The sequence below is a fragment of the Anolis sagrei genome, chromosome 9, assembly GCF_037176765.1.
Source record: "Anolis sagrei isolate rAnoSag1 chromosome 9, rAnoSag1.mat, whole genome shotgun sequence".
Classification (NCBI taxonomy): Eukaryota; Metazoa; Chordata; class Lepidosauria; order Squamata; family Dactyloidae; genus Anolis; species Anolis sagrei.
The window spans coordinates 21173301-21191769 of record NC_090029.1 but is presented as its reverse complement, the minus strand read 5'-3'; the positions used below and the strand labels follow the sequence as shown (position 1 = coordinate 21191769).

The 18469-nt window shown below is 42.7% G+C and overlaps 1 protein-coding gene across 1 annotated transcript in view; it reads right to left on the bottom strand.

The window, feature by feature from the left end:
* Positions 1–15065: 15065 nt before the first annotated feature.
* ULK3 (unc-51 like kinase 3) overlaps positions 15066–18469 on the bottom strand; it is a 36842-nt gene continuing 33438 nt past the window's right edge. The window contains exon 16 of the mRNA XM_060755536.2: positions 15066–15314. Within this exon, the coding sequence (XP_060611519.2) occupies positions 15298–15314 (17 nt within the window). The 3' untranslated portion in view covers positions 15066–15297. The remainder of the gene's footprint in view (positions 15315–18469) is intronic.

The window sequence follows — 18469 nt, the reverse complement described above, 5'->3', positions numbered from 1 at the left end:
CCAACAGGTCGGAGATTCGAATGAAAGGAGACTGTGGATGAGCTCCCTCTGTCAGCTCCAGCTCCCCATGCAAAGGGGACATGAGGGAAGCTTCCCACAAGGATGGTGAAACATCAAAACATCCGGGCAACGTCCCCTGGGCAACATCCTTGTACCTTTAATAACCTGTTGTTACTTTGCACTTGAGCTTGACTTCGTGGCATCTGTATCTTGACAGTTTGAGACCACTTCTAATTGCCATGGCTGAATGCTAGGGAATCTTGGGAGTTGTAGTTTCCCAAGATCTTTAGCTTTCTCAGCTAAATCTTGCTCGCGCCATACATCCATGCTCTGTTTCTCTGTGTGGCCCAGAATTCGAACGCATGGCCAATTTCCCTGTCAAAAGACCTGGTTTGTGATCAAGAGAGCAGTCGAGAGGGTATTTTTTAACTCAACGGAGTCAATGGCCGGATGCAAAAACTTCATCTGAATGGCTTTGTTCTGGAGGAGGAATGATCCAAGCGGCCTCGGTGTCTCGGGGGCATTTCGTCTCTCAAATTTAAAAGAATGCAAGCAGAATAATGGAAGAAGAGGAGCATAAATCCTCTGGTTGCTCAGGCCACGGTCTGGTTTAAATCCTTTTATTTATTGGGTTGTTGTAGGTTTTTTCGGGCTAGATGGCCATGTTCTAGAGGTATTCTCTCCTGACGTTTCGCCTGCATCTATGGCAAGCATCCTCAGGACATGTTCTAGAGGCATTCTCTCCTGACGTTTCGCCTGCATCTATGGCAAGCATCCTCAGGACATGTTCTAGAGGCGTTCTCTCCTGACGTTTCGCCTGCATCTATGGCAAGCATCCTCAGGATGCTTGCCATAGATGCAGGCGAAACGTCAGGAGAGAATGCCTCTAGAACATGGCCATCTAGCCCGAAAAAACCTACAACAACCCAGTGATCCCAGCCATGAAAGCCTTCGACAATACTTTTATTTATTTATCGTGTCAGAAGCGAATTGAGGGTAACGTAAGGTAAAAGTTGTCCTCTGACATGAAGTCCAGTCATGTCCGACTCTGGTGCTCATCTCCATTTCTATGCCCAAGAGCCGGCATTGTCCGCAGACACCTCCAAGGTCACGTGGCCATGGGCATGACTGCATGGAGTGCCCTTACCTATTGATCTACTCACATTTGCATGTTTTCGAATTGCTAGGTTGGCAGAAGCTGGGGCTAACAGCGGGAGCTCACCCCGCTCCCCGGATTTGAACCTGTGACCTTTCGGTCAACAAGCTCAGCAGCTCACTGGTTTAACCCGCTGCACCACTGTGGGCTCCAAGGTACCGTTATAATGTATTTAAAATCACACAAAAAGTTAAAAATTTGGCATGATGCTAAATGTCTTTTGACCAGAAGCTGGCCACTTGGAGTGCCTCTGGTGTTACTATAAGAAGGCCCTCCATGGTGCATGTGGCAGGGCTCAGGTTGCATTGCAGCAGGTGGTCAGTGGTTTGCTCTTCTCCACACGCGCATGTCGTGGATTCCACTTTGTAGCCCCATTTCTTAAGATTGGCTCTGCATCTTGTGGTGCCAGAGCGCAACCTGTTCAGCGCCTTCCAAGTTGCCCAGCCTTCTGTGTGCCCGGGAGGATTGAGGTTCCAGGTTTTAGCCTGCCACTTTTGGAGTCTTGTTTGCTGAGGTGTTCCCCAGCAAGTTGTACTGAGGTCATGCTACCCGTGCTCTATTCTGCCTTGATAAGACCACACCTGGAATCACACTGTGTCCAATTCTGGGCACCACAATTGAAGAAAGATATTGACAAACTGGAATGTATCCGGAGGAGGGCGACTAAAATGATCAAGGGTCTGGAGAACAAGCCCTATAAGGAGTGGCTTAAAGATCTGGGTATGTTTCGCCTGCGGAAGAGAAAGCTTATTTGTTTATTTGTTGTGTCAGAACAACCAGTCAAATTATATTACATTTCTAACAGAGCAAAGCAAACAAGCAGATTACAAAATTTGTGAGTATGAGAGTTGATTAAATGTCCTTTGACCAGTATCTGGCCACTTGGAGTGCCTCTGGTGTTGCTGCAAGAAGGTCCTCCCTTGTGCATGTGGCAGGGCTCAGGGTGCATTGCAGCAGGTGGTCAGTGGTTTGCTCCTCTCCACACTCACATGTCGAGGATTCCACTTTGTAGCCCCATTTCTGAAGGTTAGAAGAGAAAGCTGAGAGGAGACATGATGAGGACCTCACCCATATTGTGCTTCAGTCGTTATATTTATATTTTTAATGTACCAAACATGCCAAGTTTGTATGAAAATGTGACTATTTTCTGTGCTGGTCAATGACCGAAATAAATGATTTGATTTGACTTGATTTGAAGGCCATGTGTAAATATGTGAGAGGAAGTAACAGGGAGGAGGGAGCAAGCTTGCTTTGCCCTGGAAAGACTAGGACACAGTGGAGCCATGGCTCCAAACTACAGGAAAGGAGATTCCACCTGAACATGAGGAAGAACTTCCTGACTGTGAGAGCCGTTCAGCAGTGGAACTCTCTGCCTCAGAGTGTGGTGGAGGCTCCTCCTTTGTATCTATTTATTTATTTATTTATTTATTTATTTCGAGGTTTTATATACCGACCCTCTCACCTTCAAAGAGGGATTCGGACCGGTTCACAACATGTGTTAACATACAAAAAATATACAATAACAACACAATGCCACTTCATTACACGATTAAAATATCAGCACCATACACATTAAAATATTAACATCCTAGTTAAAAGAGCCAAATCGTCCAACACCATCACAATCCCATTCATCATCCTCCTTTCATGTGGGCAAAGAATTAAATCAGTTGTCAAATGCCGCGTTCCACAACCAGGTCTTTGTTAGTTTCCTGAACGTCATGAGGGAGAGGGCAGTTCTGATCTCTAATGGCAGGGAGTTCCAAAGTCGAGGGGCCACCATCGAGAAGGCCCTGTCCCTCGTCCCCACCAGCCGTGCTTGTGCAGGCGGAGGGACCGAGAGCAGGGCCCCTCCAGACGATCTTAGTGGTCTTGATGGTTCGTAGGGGAGAATACGTTCGGAGAGGTAAACAGGGCCGGAGTCGTTTAGGGCTTTATAGGTTAACACCAGCACTTTGAATTGTGCTCGGAAGCTAATCGGCAGCCAGTGGAGTTCGAGTAACAGCGGAGTGGTGTGCTCCCTGTATCCCGCACCCGTTAGTAATCTGGCTGCCGCGCGTTGTACTTGCTGCAGCTTCCGGGCAGTCTTCAGAGGCAACCCCACGTAGAGAGCGTTGCAGTAATCTAAGCGGGATGTAACCAAAGCGTGTACTACCGTGGCCAAGTCAGCCTTTCCAAGGTACGGACACAGCTGGCGCACAAGTTTTAATTGTGCGAATGCTCCCCTGACCACCGCTGAAACCTGGGGTTCCAGGCTCAGCGATGAATCCAGGAGAACTCCCAGACTGCGTACCTGTGCTTTTAGGGGGAGTGTGACCCCGTCCAACACAGGCTGTAACCCCGTACCCTGTTCGGTCTTACAACTGACCAGGAGTACCTCTGTCTTGTCTGGATTTAGTTTCAATCTGTTGTCCCTCATCCAGTCCGTGACAGCGGCCAAGCACCGGTTCATGACCTGAACAGCCTCCTTAGTGGCAGGTTGTAGGCTTTTAAACAGAGGCTGGATGACCATCTGTCGGGGGTGCTTTGAACGCGATTGTCCTGCTTCTTGGCAGAATGGGGTAGGACTGGATGATGGCCCACCAGGTCTCTTCCAACTCTAGGATTCTATGAATAATTTAATAGAAATTAATATAATACGGATACTGCCTGGTTGGGATTGTTGTTGTTGTTGTTGTTGTTGTTTCAACCCCTCCTGCCCCTTCTCCGGCCCTGGCAGCCCACTCTGCCCCATGCGTGCTTTGCTTCTGTCCAAGCGCATCCCAGTCAGTGTGCAACAGGGCCTGAAAATGTATATGTAATTTTTCAGAGGGGGGAGAGGAAGAGCCTGCAAAATGTCACTGCGCATCCTGAAGCTAATGATGTGTCGGCTGCGGCATTTTGTGTGCTCTGCCCGCATGGAGCCGGTCCAAGTGGCAGAGACCCAGGGCGCCCGGGCGTCAGAGGATGCCACTTGGGATCAGAAAGGGGGTTCGCTGAGCCGGAAGGGGCTTCCTATGGGGCAATAATAATAATAATAATAATAATAATAATAATAATAATAATAATAGGCTTTATTTGTATTCCTTCCTCTCCTAGGAGACACAGGGAAGGCTCAAAGAGGACAGAAAGGCCCATCCTTGGCACAGGTTTCCAAACTTTTCATGTTATTGCCATGCTTTTCAGACATGCATCATTTCACAACACGACAATTCAGCTTGACTAGCAAGGCAGAGGTTAAGCCAACCCCTTAGAAAAGTTTCATGCTATATATATATATATATATACACACACACACACACACACACACATATTATATAGAGAGAGGGAGGGAGAGAGGTAAGTGTGTGTGTGTGTAAAAATGCGCTGTGCATAATGAGTACCTTAAAAACAAAAGAACCAATGTATTGTCGAAGGCTTTCATGGCCGGAATCACTGGGTTGTTGTAGGTTTTTTCGGGCTAGATGGCCATGGTCTAGAGGCATTCTCTCCTGATGTTTCACCTGCATCTATGGCAAGCATCCTCAGAGGTAGTTACCTCACTACCTCTGAGGATGCTTGCCATAGATGCAGGCGAAACGTCAGGAGAGAATGCCTCTAGACCATGGCCATATAGCCTGAAAAAACCTACAACAACCCAAAAGAACCAATGAACGAAATCACACCAAATTTGGCAACAAAACGTCTCACAACACAAGGATGACCATCACTCAAAAATTATGATTTTGTCATTTGGGAGTTGTAGTTACTGGGATTTATAGTTCACCTACAATCAAAGAGCATTCTGAACACCAACAATGGGATTGAACCAAACTTGGTACACAGAACTCCCATAACCAACAGAAAACACTAGAAGGGTTTGATAGGCATTGATCTTGAGTTTTGGAGTTGTAGTTCACCGACATCCAGAGAGCACTGCACACTCAAACAATGATGGATCCAGACCAAACAGGGTAGGAATACTCCATATGCCCAAATGTAAACACAGATGGAGTTTGGGGAAAATAGACCTTGACATTTGGGAGTTGTAGTTACTGGGATTTATAGTTCACCTACAATCAAGGAGCATTCTGAACCCCACCAGCGACAGAATTGGGGCAAACTTCCCACACCCTCATGACGAACAGAACCCTCATGACCAAAAGAAATTCCTGCAACGCCTGGCAAGGGACCGCTTGTGTGTGTATGTATGTGTGTGTGTATATATATATAATCCATAGACATTTGGATGTTTCCTCTTTACACTTCTTATGCACTACAGTCGATTCTCATGTCGTTTCCTATAAAACCACTCCATGGGGTTCATCGCAAACACTATTGTCAACAGATTGTCTTTTCTTAATTAGGAAATGATCCATTTTAGTGGTAATTATTGCAATCACAGCAGCGTGTGCCAGTTCTACAGATTATAACAATATCTACACTTGAACAGCATCAACATCCCACTTCTGTAGGGATTAAACCACTTTGAAAGTTTTTAAACAGAGGCTGGATGGCCATCTGTCGGGAGGGCTTTCACTGTCTTTCTGTCTGGCCGAAGGGGGTTGGATGAGGTGCCCTCTGGGGGTCTCTTCCAGTGGAGTCTCCTTCCTTGGGTTTTTTAAACTGAGGCTGGATGACTGTCTGTTGGGAAGGCTTTGACTGTCTTCCTACCTGGCTGATGGGGGTTGGACTAGGTGCCCTTTGGGGTCCCCCTTTCCTCACTCTACTCTCTACTGCCTTTGTTTGTAGAGAGGGAAACATTTTCAGGTGGCACATTAATGTGTCACAACACAGTTTGGAAAGTTCTCCTCTATGGAGAGTTTGTGCAGCAATAGCAGCCATAGGTTTCCATTTTAGAGGCAGTGGTGTATCTGGTTTGCATTTTATTCCAGAGTTTAATGGAGCTGTCCAAGGTCCTAATAATAATAATAATAATAGTAGTAGTAGTAGTAGTAGTAGTAGTAGTAGTAGTAGTAGCAGCAGCAATATAACAACAATAATGGACTCCTAATAATAATAGTAATATAACAACAACAATAATGGACTCCTAATAATAATAGTAATATAACAACAACAATAATGGACTCCTAATAATAATAGTAATATAACAACAACAACAATAGACTCCTAATAATAATAGTAATATAACAACAACAATAATAATGAACTCCTAATAATAATGGTAATATAACAGCAACAATAATAGACTCCTAATAAGAATAGTAATATAACAACAACAATAATGGACTCCTAATAATAATGGTAATATAACAACAACAATAATGGACTCCTAACAATAATGGTAATATAACAACAACAATAATAATAGACTCCTAATAATAATAGTAATATAACAACAACAATAATAGACTCCTAATAATAATGGTAATATAACAACAACAATAATAATAGACTCCTAATAATAATAGTAATATAACAACAACAATAATAGACTCCTAATAATAATGGTAATATAACAACAACAATAATGAACTCCTAATAATAATGGTAATATAACAACAACAATAGACTCCTAATAAGAATAGTAATATAACAACAACAATAATGGACTCCTAATAAGAATAGTAATATAACAACAATAATAATAATGAACTCCTAATAATAATGGTAATATAACAACAACAATAATGGACTCCTAATAATAATAGTAATATAACAACAACAATACTAGACTCCTAATATTAATAATAATAATAATAATGTTCCCAAGTGTCAGGAAAATCCAACCAAAATTCCCCTTCTATCAATGTGTCTACCATGTAAAGTGAATGCAGTTTGACTCCACTTTTTATATGTTTCAATTATTGTTTCCATTATCATTTATCTTTCCATATCTTTCTCTTGAGGATATTTGCTTTAAGGAGTGTATGGATCTCTGGAGGGAAGGGTCTCTGTGGATTGATTCTTGGGAGGCTGTAAGTATTTGACTAAATAACAAATCGTAAGTCTTCTTGAGTCTCCAGGTTGCATCTGCACTGCATGTCGCTTCTGGTTGCTTCTGGAGCAAGAGAATCAGCCGTCTACAAAGACGTTGCCCAGGGGACGCCCAGATGTCTTGCAATCCTGCGAGGAGGCTCAAGCAGGGAGCTTTGAGATGGTTGAACAGAAGCTCTCCGAAGCTCTAGGTGCTCTTACTGCCTATTACAGGGAAAACCAGCTGATCCCTAATCCATCTAAAATGCAGACATGTGCTTTCCACCTTAAGAACAGACAAGCATCCCGAGCTCTGAGGATTATTACCTGGGAAGGAATCCCACTGGAGCATTGCAGCGCACCCAAATCCCTGGGAGTCACTCTGGACCGTGCTCTTACCTACAAGAAGCACTGCCTGAATATCCAGCAAAAAGTGGGCGCTAAAAATAATATCATACGAAAGCTGACTGGCACAACCTGGGGATCACAACCAGACACATTGAAAACACCTACCCTTGCGCTTTGCTACTCTGCTGCTGAGTATGCATGCCCAGTGTGGAACACATCTCACCACACTAAAACAGTAGATGTGGCTCTGAATGAGACATGCCACATTATCATGGGGTGCCTGTGCCCTACACCACTGGAGAAATTACACTGTTAAGCCGGTATTGCACCACCTGACATTCGCGGGGAGTAGCAGCCAATAGTGAAAGGACCAAGGCAGAGACATCTCCAGCTCATCCCTTGTTTGGATATCAGCCAATACGTCAACAACTTAAATCAAGAACTAATTTTCTAAGATTTACAGAGACACTCTCTGGAACACCCAAGCAAGCGAGAGTCCAAAAGTGGCAGGCTCAAACCCAGAACCTCAATCAATGGCTGATACCAAATGAGAGACTCCCCCCTGGGCACACAGACTTGGAAGGCGCTGAACAGACTGCGCTCTGGCACCACAAGATGCAGAGACAATCTTAGGAAATGGGGCCACAAAGTGGAATCCACGACATGCGAGTGTGGAGAAGAGCAAACCACAGACCACCTGCTGCAATGCAACCTGAGCCCTGCCACTTGCACAATGGAGGACCTTCTTGCGGCAACACCAGGGCACTCCAAGTGGCCAGATACTGGTCAAAGGACATTTAATCAACTACCAAGTTTGCAAACTTTGTGGGTTTTTTTAACCTGTTTGTTTGTTTTGTTCTATTAGAAATGTAATACAATGGTCTGGTTGCCCCTGACATGATAAATAAATATCTGCATTGCCAGTTTGGCACCCCTTTGGCTGCCATGGCTCAATGCTGTGGGGCCTCCCCAAACTATAACTCCCAGGACTCCATAGCAATCCAGTGGTGCTATATTGATGTGTCCGCAATGCCTCCCTTCTCTTTCCCTGTTTCAATGCCTTCCTTTCCGCTTTGTCTTTCTCTCATTTGGGCAGAAAGATCAGAAGCTAAATTTAGTGCAATACATTCCCTTTTGTGGAATGTATTGCCGGATGGGGTCAAGGAAGTGGCTTGCTCTGGCAGGCTTTAAAAGGCAGGACGGCTCTCTGGCCGGCTGTATTTCCAGAGTTTCCTCTCCAACATTGCTAATCCCAAATAATCCCACAGATTTTTTGCAGCTGCAGAGGGGGAGAGAGAGAACGAGAGAGAGAGAGACTATTCTGGGATCAAATCCAGCAAACCATATTTCTCTTTCTGAACAAAGCAATGGATGTTTGGCTCCTGATATTGGGAACAATATCTTCTTGGGCCTTTTTCTGACCCAAGAATCAATATCAATACACGTAATAATAATGATAAGAATACCATCAACAACAATAATATCAATAATAATAATAATAATAATAATAGTATTAATTTGCTTGGACTATCATTGTACAATATAAATACCATCAAAAGAAGATCAAAATAATAATAATAATAATAATAATAATAATAATATCAACAGCAATAGTATCAATAATACTAGTATTAATTTGCTTGGACCATCATTGTGCAATGTAAATACCATCAAAAGAAGATCAATATAATAATAATAATAATAATAATAATAATAATATCATTAACAGCAATAATGTCAATAATAATAGTATTAATTTGCTTGAACTGTGATTGTGTATAAAAATACCATCAAAAGGAGGTCAATATAATAATAATAATAATAATAATAATAATAATAATATCAACAGCAATAATATCAATAATAATAGTATTAATTTGCTTGGACTATCATTGTGCAATATAAATACCATCAAAAAATATCAATATAATAATAATAATAATAATAATAATAATAATATCAACAGCAATAGTATCAATAATACTAGTATTAATTTGCTTGGACCATCATTGTGCAATGTAAATACCATCAAAAGAAGGTCAATATAATAATAATAATATCAACAGCAATAATATGAATAATAATAGTATTAATTTGCTTGGACTATCATTGTGCAATAAAAATGCCATCAAAAGAAGATCAATATAATAATAGTAATAGTAATAATAATATCATCAATAATAATATCAATAATAACAATAGTTTTAATTTGCTTGGACTATCATTGTGCAATTAAAATACCATCAAAAGAAGATCAATATAATAATAATAATAATAATAATAATAATAATATCATTAACAGCAATAATGTCAATAATAATAGTATTAATTTGCTTGGACTGTGATTGTGTATAAAAATGCCATCAAAAGAAGATCAATATAATAATAGTAATAGTAATAATAATATCATCAACAATGATATCAATAATAACAATAGTTTTAATTTGCTTGGACTATCATTGTGCAATTAAAATACCATAATAAGTAAATAACAATAATTCTCCAACAATTTCTGACCCATATATGGTACGTTTCCCCCCTTGGAACTCTCAGGTCGCATCTACATAGTAGAGTTAGTGCAGTTTGATACCACTTTAATTCTGAAGACACAATACTTTGGAGTCATGGGAGCTGTAGTTTCTCAAAGTCTTTCGTCTTCTCTGCTGGTGCCTCACCAAAACTGCAAATCCCACGATCCCATACCATTGAGTAATGTCATTTCAAGTGGTATCAAGCTGCATTTATTGTACAGCGGAGATGAACCCAAAGGCTTGGGAGATTGGGAAGCGATAGCATTTATGATAGGATTCTGGGTGGGTGTCGCAGCCCAATCGACTGCACAGGGTTGTTGTGGAAGGAAACGAAGGAGAGGAGAGAAACGATGTGCGTTGCTCCGATACCCTTGAAGAAAAGTTGGAAGGAAAGATACAGAACCTTCCCTGGGGAAGAGGTTGTCCCAAGGGCCGGTCTAAAATAAGAGCGGGACATGTGGGACTCCAGCCGTGGGATTTGGGTGGCAAAGAACATGTAAAAATAGCCTCACGAAGATGAAAAAGACAGCAAAAATCTGTTTGTTCGTTTTGCAGACTGGCTCGAGAGCGTTTTGCAGGCTCAGGCCGCGTCTTCATCACAAATCATCATGTAAACATCTGATACGCAGGATGTATTTTCATTCACTGGACCAAATTTGATACAAGTACCCGATACGCCCAAATTTGAATGCTGGTGGTGTTTGGAGGGAGGTTGATTTTGTCATTTGGGAGTTGTAGTTGCTGGGATTTATAGTCCACCTACAATCAAAGAGCATTCTGAAAGCCATCAACGGTGGAATTGAACCAAACTGGGCACACAGAACTCCCATGACCAACAGAAAATACTGGAAGGGTTTGGTGGGCATTGGCATCGAGTTTTGGAGTTGTAGTTCACCTACATCCAGAGAGCAGTGTGCACTCGAACAATGATAGATCTGGACCAAACATAGCACAAATATGCAATATGCCCAGTTGTGGAGTTTGGGGAGAATAGACCTCGACATTTGGGAGTTGTAGTTGCTGGGATTTATAGTTCACCTACAATCAAAGAGCATTCTGAACTCCACCAAGGATGGAATTGAACCCAACTTGGCCCACAGAACTCCCATGACCAACAGAAAATACTGGAAGGGTTTGGTGGGCATTGGCATCGAGTTTTGGAGTTGTAGTTCACCTACATCCCGAGAGCACTGTGGACTCAAACAATGATAGATCTGGACCAAACATAGCACAAATATGCAATATGCCCAGTTGTGGAGTTTGGGGAGAATAGACCTCGACATTTGGGAGTTGTAGTTGCTGGGATTTATAGTTCACCTACAATCAAAGAGTATTCCGAACTCCACCAAGGATGGAATTGAACCCAAATTGGCACACAAAACTCCCATGACCAACAGAAAATACTGCACTTTGTTGTATTTATATATTATTGTACTTGCATATATGCTGTAAACTGACCTGAGTCCCTCGTTGTGGTGAGAAGGCCGGTATAGAAAACTTCTAAATAAATAATAAATAAATAAAATACTGGAAGGGTTTGGTGGGCATTGACCTTGAGTTTTGGAGTTGTAGTTCACCTACATCCCGAGAGCACTGTGGACTCAAACAATGATGGATCTGGACCAAGCTAGGCATGAATACTCAAGATGCCCAAATGTGAACACTGGTGGAGTTTGGGGGAAATAGACCTTGACATTTAGGAGTTGTTGCTGGGATTTATAGTTCACCTACAATCCAAGACCATTCTGAACTCCATCAACGATGGAATTGAACCAAACTTGGCATCCAGAATGCCCATGACCAACAGAAAATACTGGAAGGGTTTGGTGGGCATTGAGACCATGAGTTTTGGAGTTATAGTTCACCTACATCCAGAGAGCACTGTGGATTCAAACATTGATGGATCTGGACCAAACTTGGCATGAATACTCAATAGGCCCAAATGTGAACACTGGTGGAGTTTGTGGGAAATAGATCTTGACATTTGGGAGTTGTTGCTGGGATTTATAGTTCACCTACAATCAAAGAGCATTCTGAACCCCACCAATGAAAGAATTGGGCCAAACTTTCCACACAGGACCACCATGCCTTGAAGGGACTCGCTGGCACGAGCCTCCCTCCAGCCTTGCATGCTCTCCCTCGCCCGCACATGTGCACGCGTGCTCTCCCCTCCATGCTTGGAGTCTCAGAAAGAGCCCTCCCCTTGGCTGAGAGGCCGGCCAATCAGAGGGGACGAGGGCTTTTGGTGGGACGATTTGCTGTTTCCCAAAAGAGAAGGACAGGTGGAGAGATCTTCATCCTTCTCTGCCAAAGGGCTTCCCAAAACCATCAGAAATATGATCTTGGGAAGACCCCTCTGAAACCCACTCACGACTCTCAACCAGGGGTCCCGACCCCCAAGTTGAGAAATGCTGGACTAGGAGAAGGCACTGAAAAGATATTCAGACCCTTGTCCAGTGTATGGACTAAACAATGCCTTGTAAAGTTGTGGTGTCAATGCTCGATTGGTGGAATACATTGAGACAGAAAACCATGAGACTGGATTGAGGTTGCCATCCTTTTAATGAAGAGGCCAACCATCAACACTGTCTTTCGATTGCCTTCGTAGTAGTCAAGACGCACTCGCCAACCTATATTTGCATCTTTACAAACACAAAAATGAAGAGAACACTTTTTTTCCAGAGCTCATTCGGTTAGATGGAGTTGGCTCACAATTCCCATCAGCCTCTTCCAGCAAGGCCAATGGTCAGGAGTTATGGGGAGTGGCTAGAAGCAATTCCTCATTGTGTATCATTGTAAGGGTTTGTGGAGTATTGTGAGCTGTGAAACTGAAGATGTGACGTGGTAGAGTCACCAAAATAAGGAAAAGTATATACAAAAGCTTTAATTCCTGAGCCTAACCTTGTTATATGCATCCACTTGATGTCATTGGAGGGAAGACACCCAATGCCCTTCTCCATGAGTGCATCTATACTCGAGAATTAATCCAGTTTGATGCCACTTTAACTGCCGGGGCTCCCTATAATGGAATCTTGGGAGCTGTAGTTTGAGGAGACCATCAGCCTTCTCTCTCAAAGAGGGCTAGTTCCTCACCAAACTAAAATTCCCGTGATTTGATAGCACTGGGCCACGGTGGTTAAACTGGTATCAAAGTGCATTAATTCTACAGTGGGAATGCACCCCATGGGTCTCTCCCTGGCTTTTATAGCACCATCCCATGAAATATTGAGATTCTCTGCTAGAGAGCTCTAGTGTCGTGAACGACAAATCCCAGGATGTTGTCATCTGTGGCTACTGAAGTGATACGCAGCATGCGGGAAGTGAAAGAAGACCGACCATGCTTTTGTAAACAATGGGCTCCATCATGTCAGGAAAGACAGATTTTGTTTGAGGATGGGGAAAGGGAAGGATGGATGGATAAAAGGAAGGAAGGGGGAGGGGGAGGGGGAGGGGGAGGGGGAGGGGGAGGGGGAGGGGAAAGAAGGAGATAAAAAAAGGAAGGAAAGGGAAGGTAAAGGAAGGAAAGGAGGGAAGGGAATAAGAAAAGACGGAAGGATGGATGGATGGATGGAAGGAAGGAAGGAAGGGAAGAAAGAAAGAAAGAAAGAAAGAAATGAAAGAAGAAAAGGAAAGGAAAAGGAAAGAAGGATAGAAGGAAGGAAGAAAAGAAATGAAGGGAAGAAGAAAAGATAGACAGAAGGAAGGAAGGAAGGAAGGAAGGGAAGAAATGAAAGAAGGAAAGGAAAGGAAATGAAAGGAAAGGAAAGGAAAGGAAAGGAAAAAGGATGGGAGGGGGGAGGGAGGGGGGAGGGAAGGAAGGAAGGAAGGAAGGAAGGAAGGGAAGAAAGAAAGAAAGAAAGAAAGAAAGAAAGGGAAAGGAAAGGATAGAAGGAAGGAAGAAAAGAAATGAAGGAAGGGAAGAAGAAAAGATAGACAGAAGGAAGGAAGGAAGGAAGGAAGGAAGGAAGGAAGGAAGGAAGGAAGGGAAAAAGGAAGAAATGAAAGAAGGAAAGGAAAGGAAAGGAAAAAGGATGGGAGGGAGGGAGGGAGGGAGGGAAGGAAGGAAGGAAGGAAGGAGGGAAGAAAGGAAGGAAGGAAGGGAAGAAGGAAAGAAGGAAAGAAGGAAAAAAGGGAAGGGAAGGAAAGGAAAGAAGGAAGGGTGGATTGATGGAAGGGAGGGAGGGAGGAAAGAAGAAAAGAAAGAAGGAAGGAAGGACAGAAAGGGTAGAAGGAAAGGAAAGAAGGATGGATGGAAGGAAGTAAAGGGAGGGAGGGAGGAAGGAACGGAAGAAGAAAAGATGGAAGGAAGAAAGGAAGGAAGGGAGGAAGGAAAAGAAGGAAGAGGGAAAAGAAGGAAGGAAGGGGAAAAGGAAGGAATGGAAATAAGGATTCAACTTAAGTTTTTAAAGAGTGGGTGGCAAAGAAGGGGGCCCACATTGCAAAGAGCCGAGATCCCCAAAGGGGAGGGGTTCTGAGAGGCGGGGGTTTGGTAAGGATTAGGCCGTGATCTATTAATAACCGGCCTGCCGGGCCCTGGGGAGAAGCGCCGCGGCAGATGGCTCTGGCAGGGAACCCTCTGCGACGCCAAGCGGGCACAGCGCAATCCGCCTGCCGCTCCCCATTCATGCCAGAAATTAAACCCAATTAGTTGATGATGCCGCCGCAGCCGCTTCCGCCACCGCCTCCTCCTGTGCGGAGCATTAACCGCTTCCACCTCTCAAATGGAATCGCACATCATCTCAGGATCTTCTCCATCACCGGCATCAGTAGTGTGAGCAACATGTAGATCTTTATACATTGGATGACAAGTCCTATCCGCCTGCTAATTGGAGTTGATGGAAGATGTAGTCCAACACATTTGGAAGAAGACTTAGCATCAGAACCCAGACACTTACCCCATTTGGTTTAGTTCAAAGGATCCATTTGGGATTATTAAATGCTATGTCCCATTCTCAGTTTTATACTATGCATCCCTGGAGAGGGTTGCGACCCTACGGCCAATTCCTGGGCATCAGAAACTACAAATCCCAGCGTTCCAGGCCATGCATCTGCTGGGAGTTGTAGTCCAGCAAGGCCTAGGAAGCTATAGCACTCCCACTCCTGTTTGTATACTGAGTGCGTCTAATGTTATTCAGTGCGGCTGGACAATGTTTACTTTCCACAAGATGCTCTGCATATCAATAAATTAACGCTACACAAAGGGCGTCAGCTTAGCCATGAGCCTAATAGAGTCGCCCTGTGTTTCCACTTAGTGTCCAAATATAATTTGGTCCCAACAGACGTGAACAGTGTCCACGAAAGTGGCCCCTTCGCTGCTCCATTGACTTTGAGGTATTGAGTCCACGGGTCTTTGTCCAGAAGCCCAGGTTACTGTACGGTGCATGCTATAAGAGAAGGATAAAAAAGATGGGGCTTTTAGTTAGCATTCAAATACATTCACATTAATAATAATAATAATAATAATAATAATAATAATAATAATGTTTATTTATAACCCGCCACCATCTCCCCAAAGGGGACTCAGGGTGGCTAACATGAGGCCGAGCCCAAAATAATACAACATAATAAACACACAATAACAAAATACATCAGAACAAAATATGAAATAAGTTGCCATCATCATTGATTTTGCAAACCAGCATCCGTGTCTTTGTGGCGGAGGAGGAGGACTTTGTTAATCCAAGGGAAACCATGACATACATGTAGGAAACATATATCGCTGGCCTCCCGTGGCTGGTTACCTCGTTTGACTCTTTGGGGGCTCAAGAGCTTATCGCAGATGAAGGATTAAAATAATCATCGTCGGCATCGTCATCATCATCATAAAAAGGCCTCCGGAGAGACTCCCCCCCCCCCTTGAAAAATGTGAGGCTCCAAAATAAACCGTAATCGCTTCTCTTCTTCCTTTACTATATTGGCTCCTGGGGGACAATAATCTTCTTGGAAACGTGTAGATAACTAATTAGAAGGAACTAGCTCCTTGTAATTAACCAAGGCATAACCAACTGAGAGAAAATTAGAGAAAGGCACATAGAAGTGACGGTATGCGTGTCAGAGAGAGGGAATGAAAGAAGGAAAATAAAGAAAGTAGATCACATGGCAAAAGAAAGAAAGAAAGAGAAAGAAAGAAAGAAAGGAATATAGAAAAAGAAAGAAAAAGAAGGAAAGAGAGAGAGAGAGAGAGAGAGAGAGTAGGGGAGAGAAAGTGTATGTGAGAGATACAAAAAGAAAGAAAAAGAAAGAAATGAATGAATAAAGAAAAAGAAAGGAAGAGAAGGAAAGAGAGAGAGAGCAGGGGAGAGAAGGTGTATGTGAGAGATACAGAAAGAAAGAAAAAGAAAGAAAGGAATAAAGAAAAAGGAAGGAAGAGAAGGAAAGAGGGAGCGAGAATAGGGGAGAGAAAGTGTATGTGAGAGAAAAAGGAAGAAAGAAAGAAAGAAAGAAAGAAAGAAAGAAAGAAAGAAAAAGAAAGGAATAAAGAAAAAGAAAGAAAGAGTAGGAAAGAAAGAGAGAGTAGGGGAGAGAAAGTGTATGTGAGAGATACAGAAAGAAAGAAAGAAAGAAAGAAAGAAAGAAAGAGAAAGAAAGGAATAAAGAAAAAGAAAGAAAGAGTAGGAAAGAAAGAAAAAAAGAGAGAGAGTAGGGGAGAGAAAGTGTATGTGAGAGATACAGAAAGAAAGAAAGAAAGAAAGAAAGAAAGAAAGAAAGAGAAAGAAAGAGAAAGAAAGGAATAAAGAAAAAGAAAGAGAAGGAAGAAAAGAAAGAAAAAAGAGAGAAAGAGTAGGGGAGAGAAAGTGTATGTGAGATACAGAAATAAAGAGAAAGAAAGGAATAAAGAAAAAGAAAGAGAAGGAAAGGTAGAAAGAAAGAGAGAGAAGGAGAGTAGGGGGAGAAAGTGTATGTGAGAGATACAGACATACAGACAGAAAGAAAGAAAGAAAGAAAGAAAGAAAGAAAGGGAAAGAGAAAGAAATAGAAGAAAAGAAAGGTAGCGAGAGAAAAAGTAGGGGAGAGAAAGTGTATGTGAGAGATACAGAAAGAAAGAAAGAGAGAGAGAGAGAGAGAGAAGGAAGGAAGGAAGACAGAGAGACAGAGAGAAAGAAAGAGAAAGAAAGTGTATGTGAGTAAGAAAGAAAGAAGGAAGGAAGGAAGGAAAGAAAGAAAGAAAGAAAGAAAGAAAGAGAGAAAGAAAGAAGAGTATGTGAGAGATACAGAAAGAAAGAAAGAAAGAAAGAAAGAAAGAAAGAAAGAAAGAAAGAAAGAAAGAAAGAAAGAGAAAAAAAGAAAAAGAGAGTAGGGGAGAGAAAGAAAGAAAGAAAGAGAGAGAGAGAGAGAGAAAATGAAAGAAAGAAAAAGAAAGAGTAGGGGAAAGAAAGTGTATGTGAGAGATCCAGAAAAAAGAAAGAGTTAAAAAGAGAGAAAGCAAGAAAGAAAGAAAAAGAAAGAGATAAAAAGAGAGAAAGCAGGAAAGAAAAAAAAGAAAGAAAGAAAGAATAAGGGAGAGAAAGTGTATGTGCGAAAGAAAGAAAGAAAGAAAGAAAGAAAGGAATAAAGAAAAAGAAAGAAATAGAAAGAGGGAGAGAGAGTAGGGGAGGGAAAGTGTATGTGAGGGATACAGAATGAATGAATGAATTAATGAAAGAAAGAAAGAAAGAAAGAAAGGGAAAGAGAGAGAGAAGGAAGGAATAAAGAAAAAGAAAGAGCAGGGGAGAGAAAGTGTAAGTGATAGATACAGAAAGAAAGGAAGCAAGAAAGGAAGGAAGGAAGGAAAAAGAAAGGAATGTATTAGATGCATATAAGTTGTTTATGTGTTATGATAAAGAGTTTTGGATGGTGTGATTTTAATTGATGTTTTCATAGTAATTGTTTATTTGATATATGTGTGTATGGCATCAAATTGCTGCCTATTGTGAGGCCGCTTGGAGTCCCCTCCAGGGTGAGAAAGGCGTGAGATAGATAGAGAAAGAAGAAGGGTTGAAGGAGTGAAGGTGTTGTGTGCAAATGCCTCTGCGTGGCAGCACGGAGCAGTATATGTGCTGTATATAGAGGTGTGCAAGTGATGGAGGGCGGACACAGACCCACACCTCCTGAAGCGTGCCACGTCCCGGGTGCCCACTCAGGTCTGTTCTCCCCATCCTGCGGCCAGCGTGAAGCCAAGTCAGAGCCATTCACGTCTCGGCTGACGTTAAAGGGCCTTTGGGACCCCCGCCTGCCCAAAGACACCGCCCCCCTGTGATCCCTCAAGCGTGCAAGCACCGGGATGGATGGACACTCTCCCGCCTTGCCCAAGCCCCCCGCATTCTTTCATATCAATAGATCTTCTGCTCTAACGGTGATGTGTTTTGATGTCCAGCACCTAAAATATACCAAAACTCCCAGAGAAGCTTGGAACTAAATCATAGAATCATAGACTCATAGAGTTTGAAGAGACCTCATGGGCCATCCAGTCCAACCCCCTGCCAAGAAGCAGGAAAATTGCATTGAAAGCACCCCCGACAGATGGCCATCCAGCCTCTGTTTAAAAGCTTCCAAAGAAGGA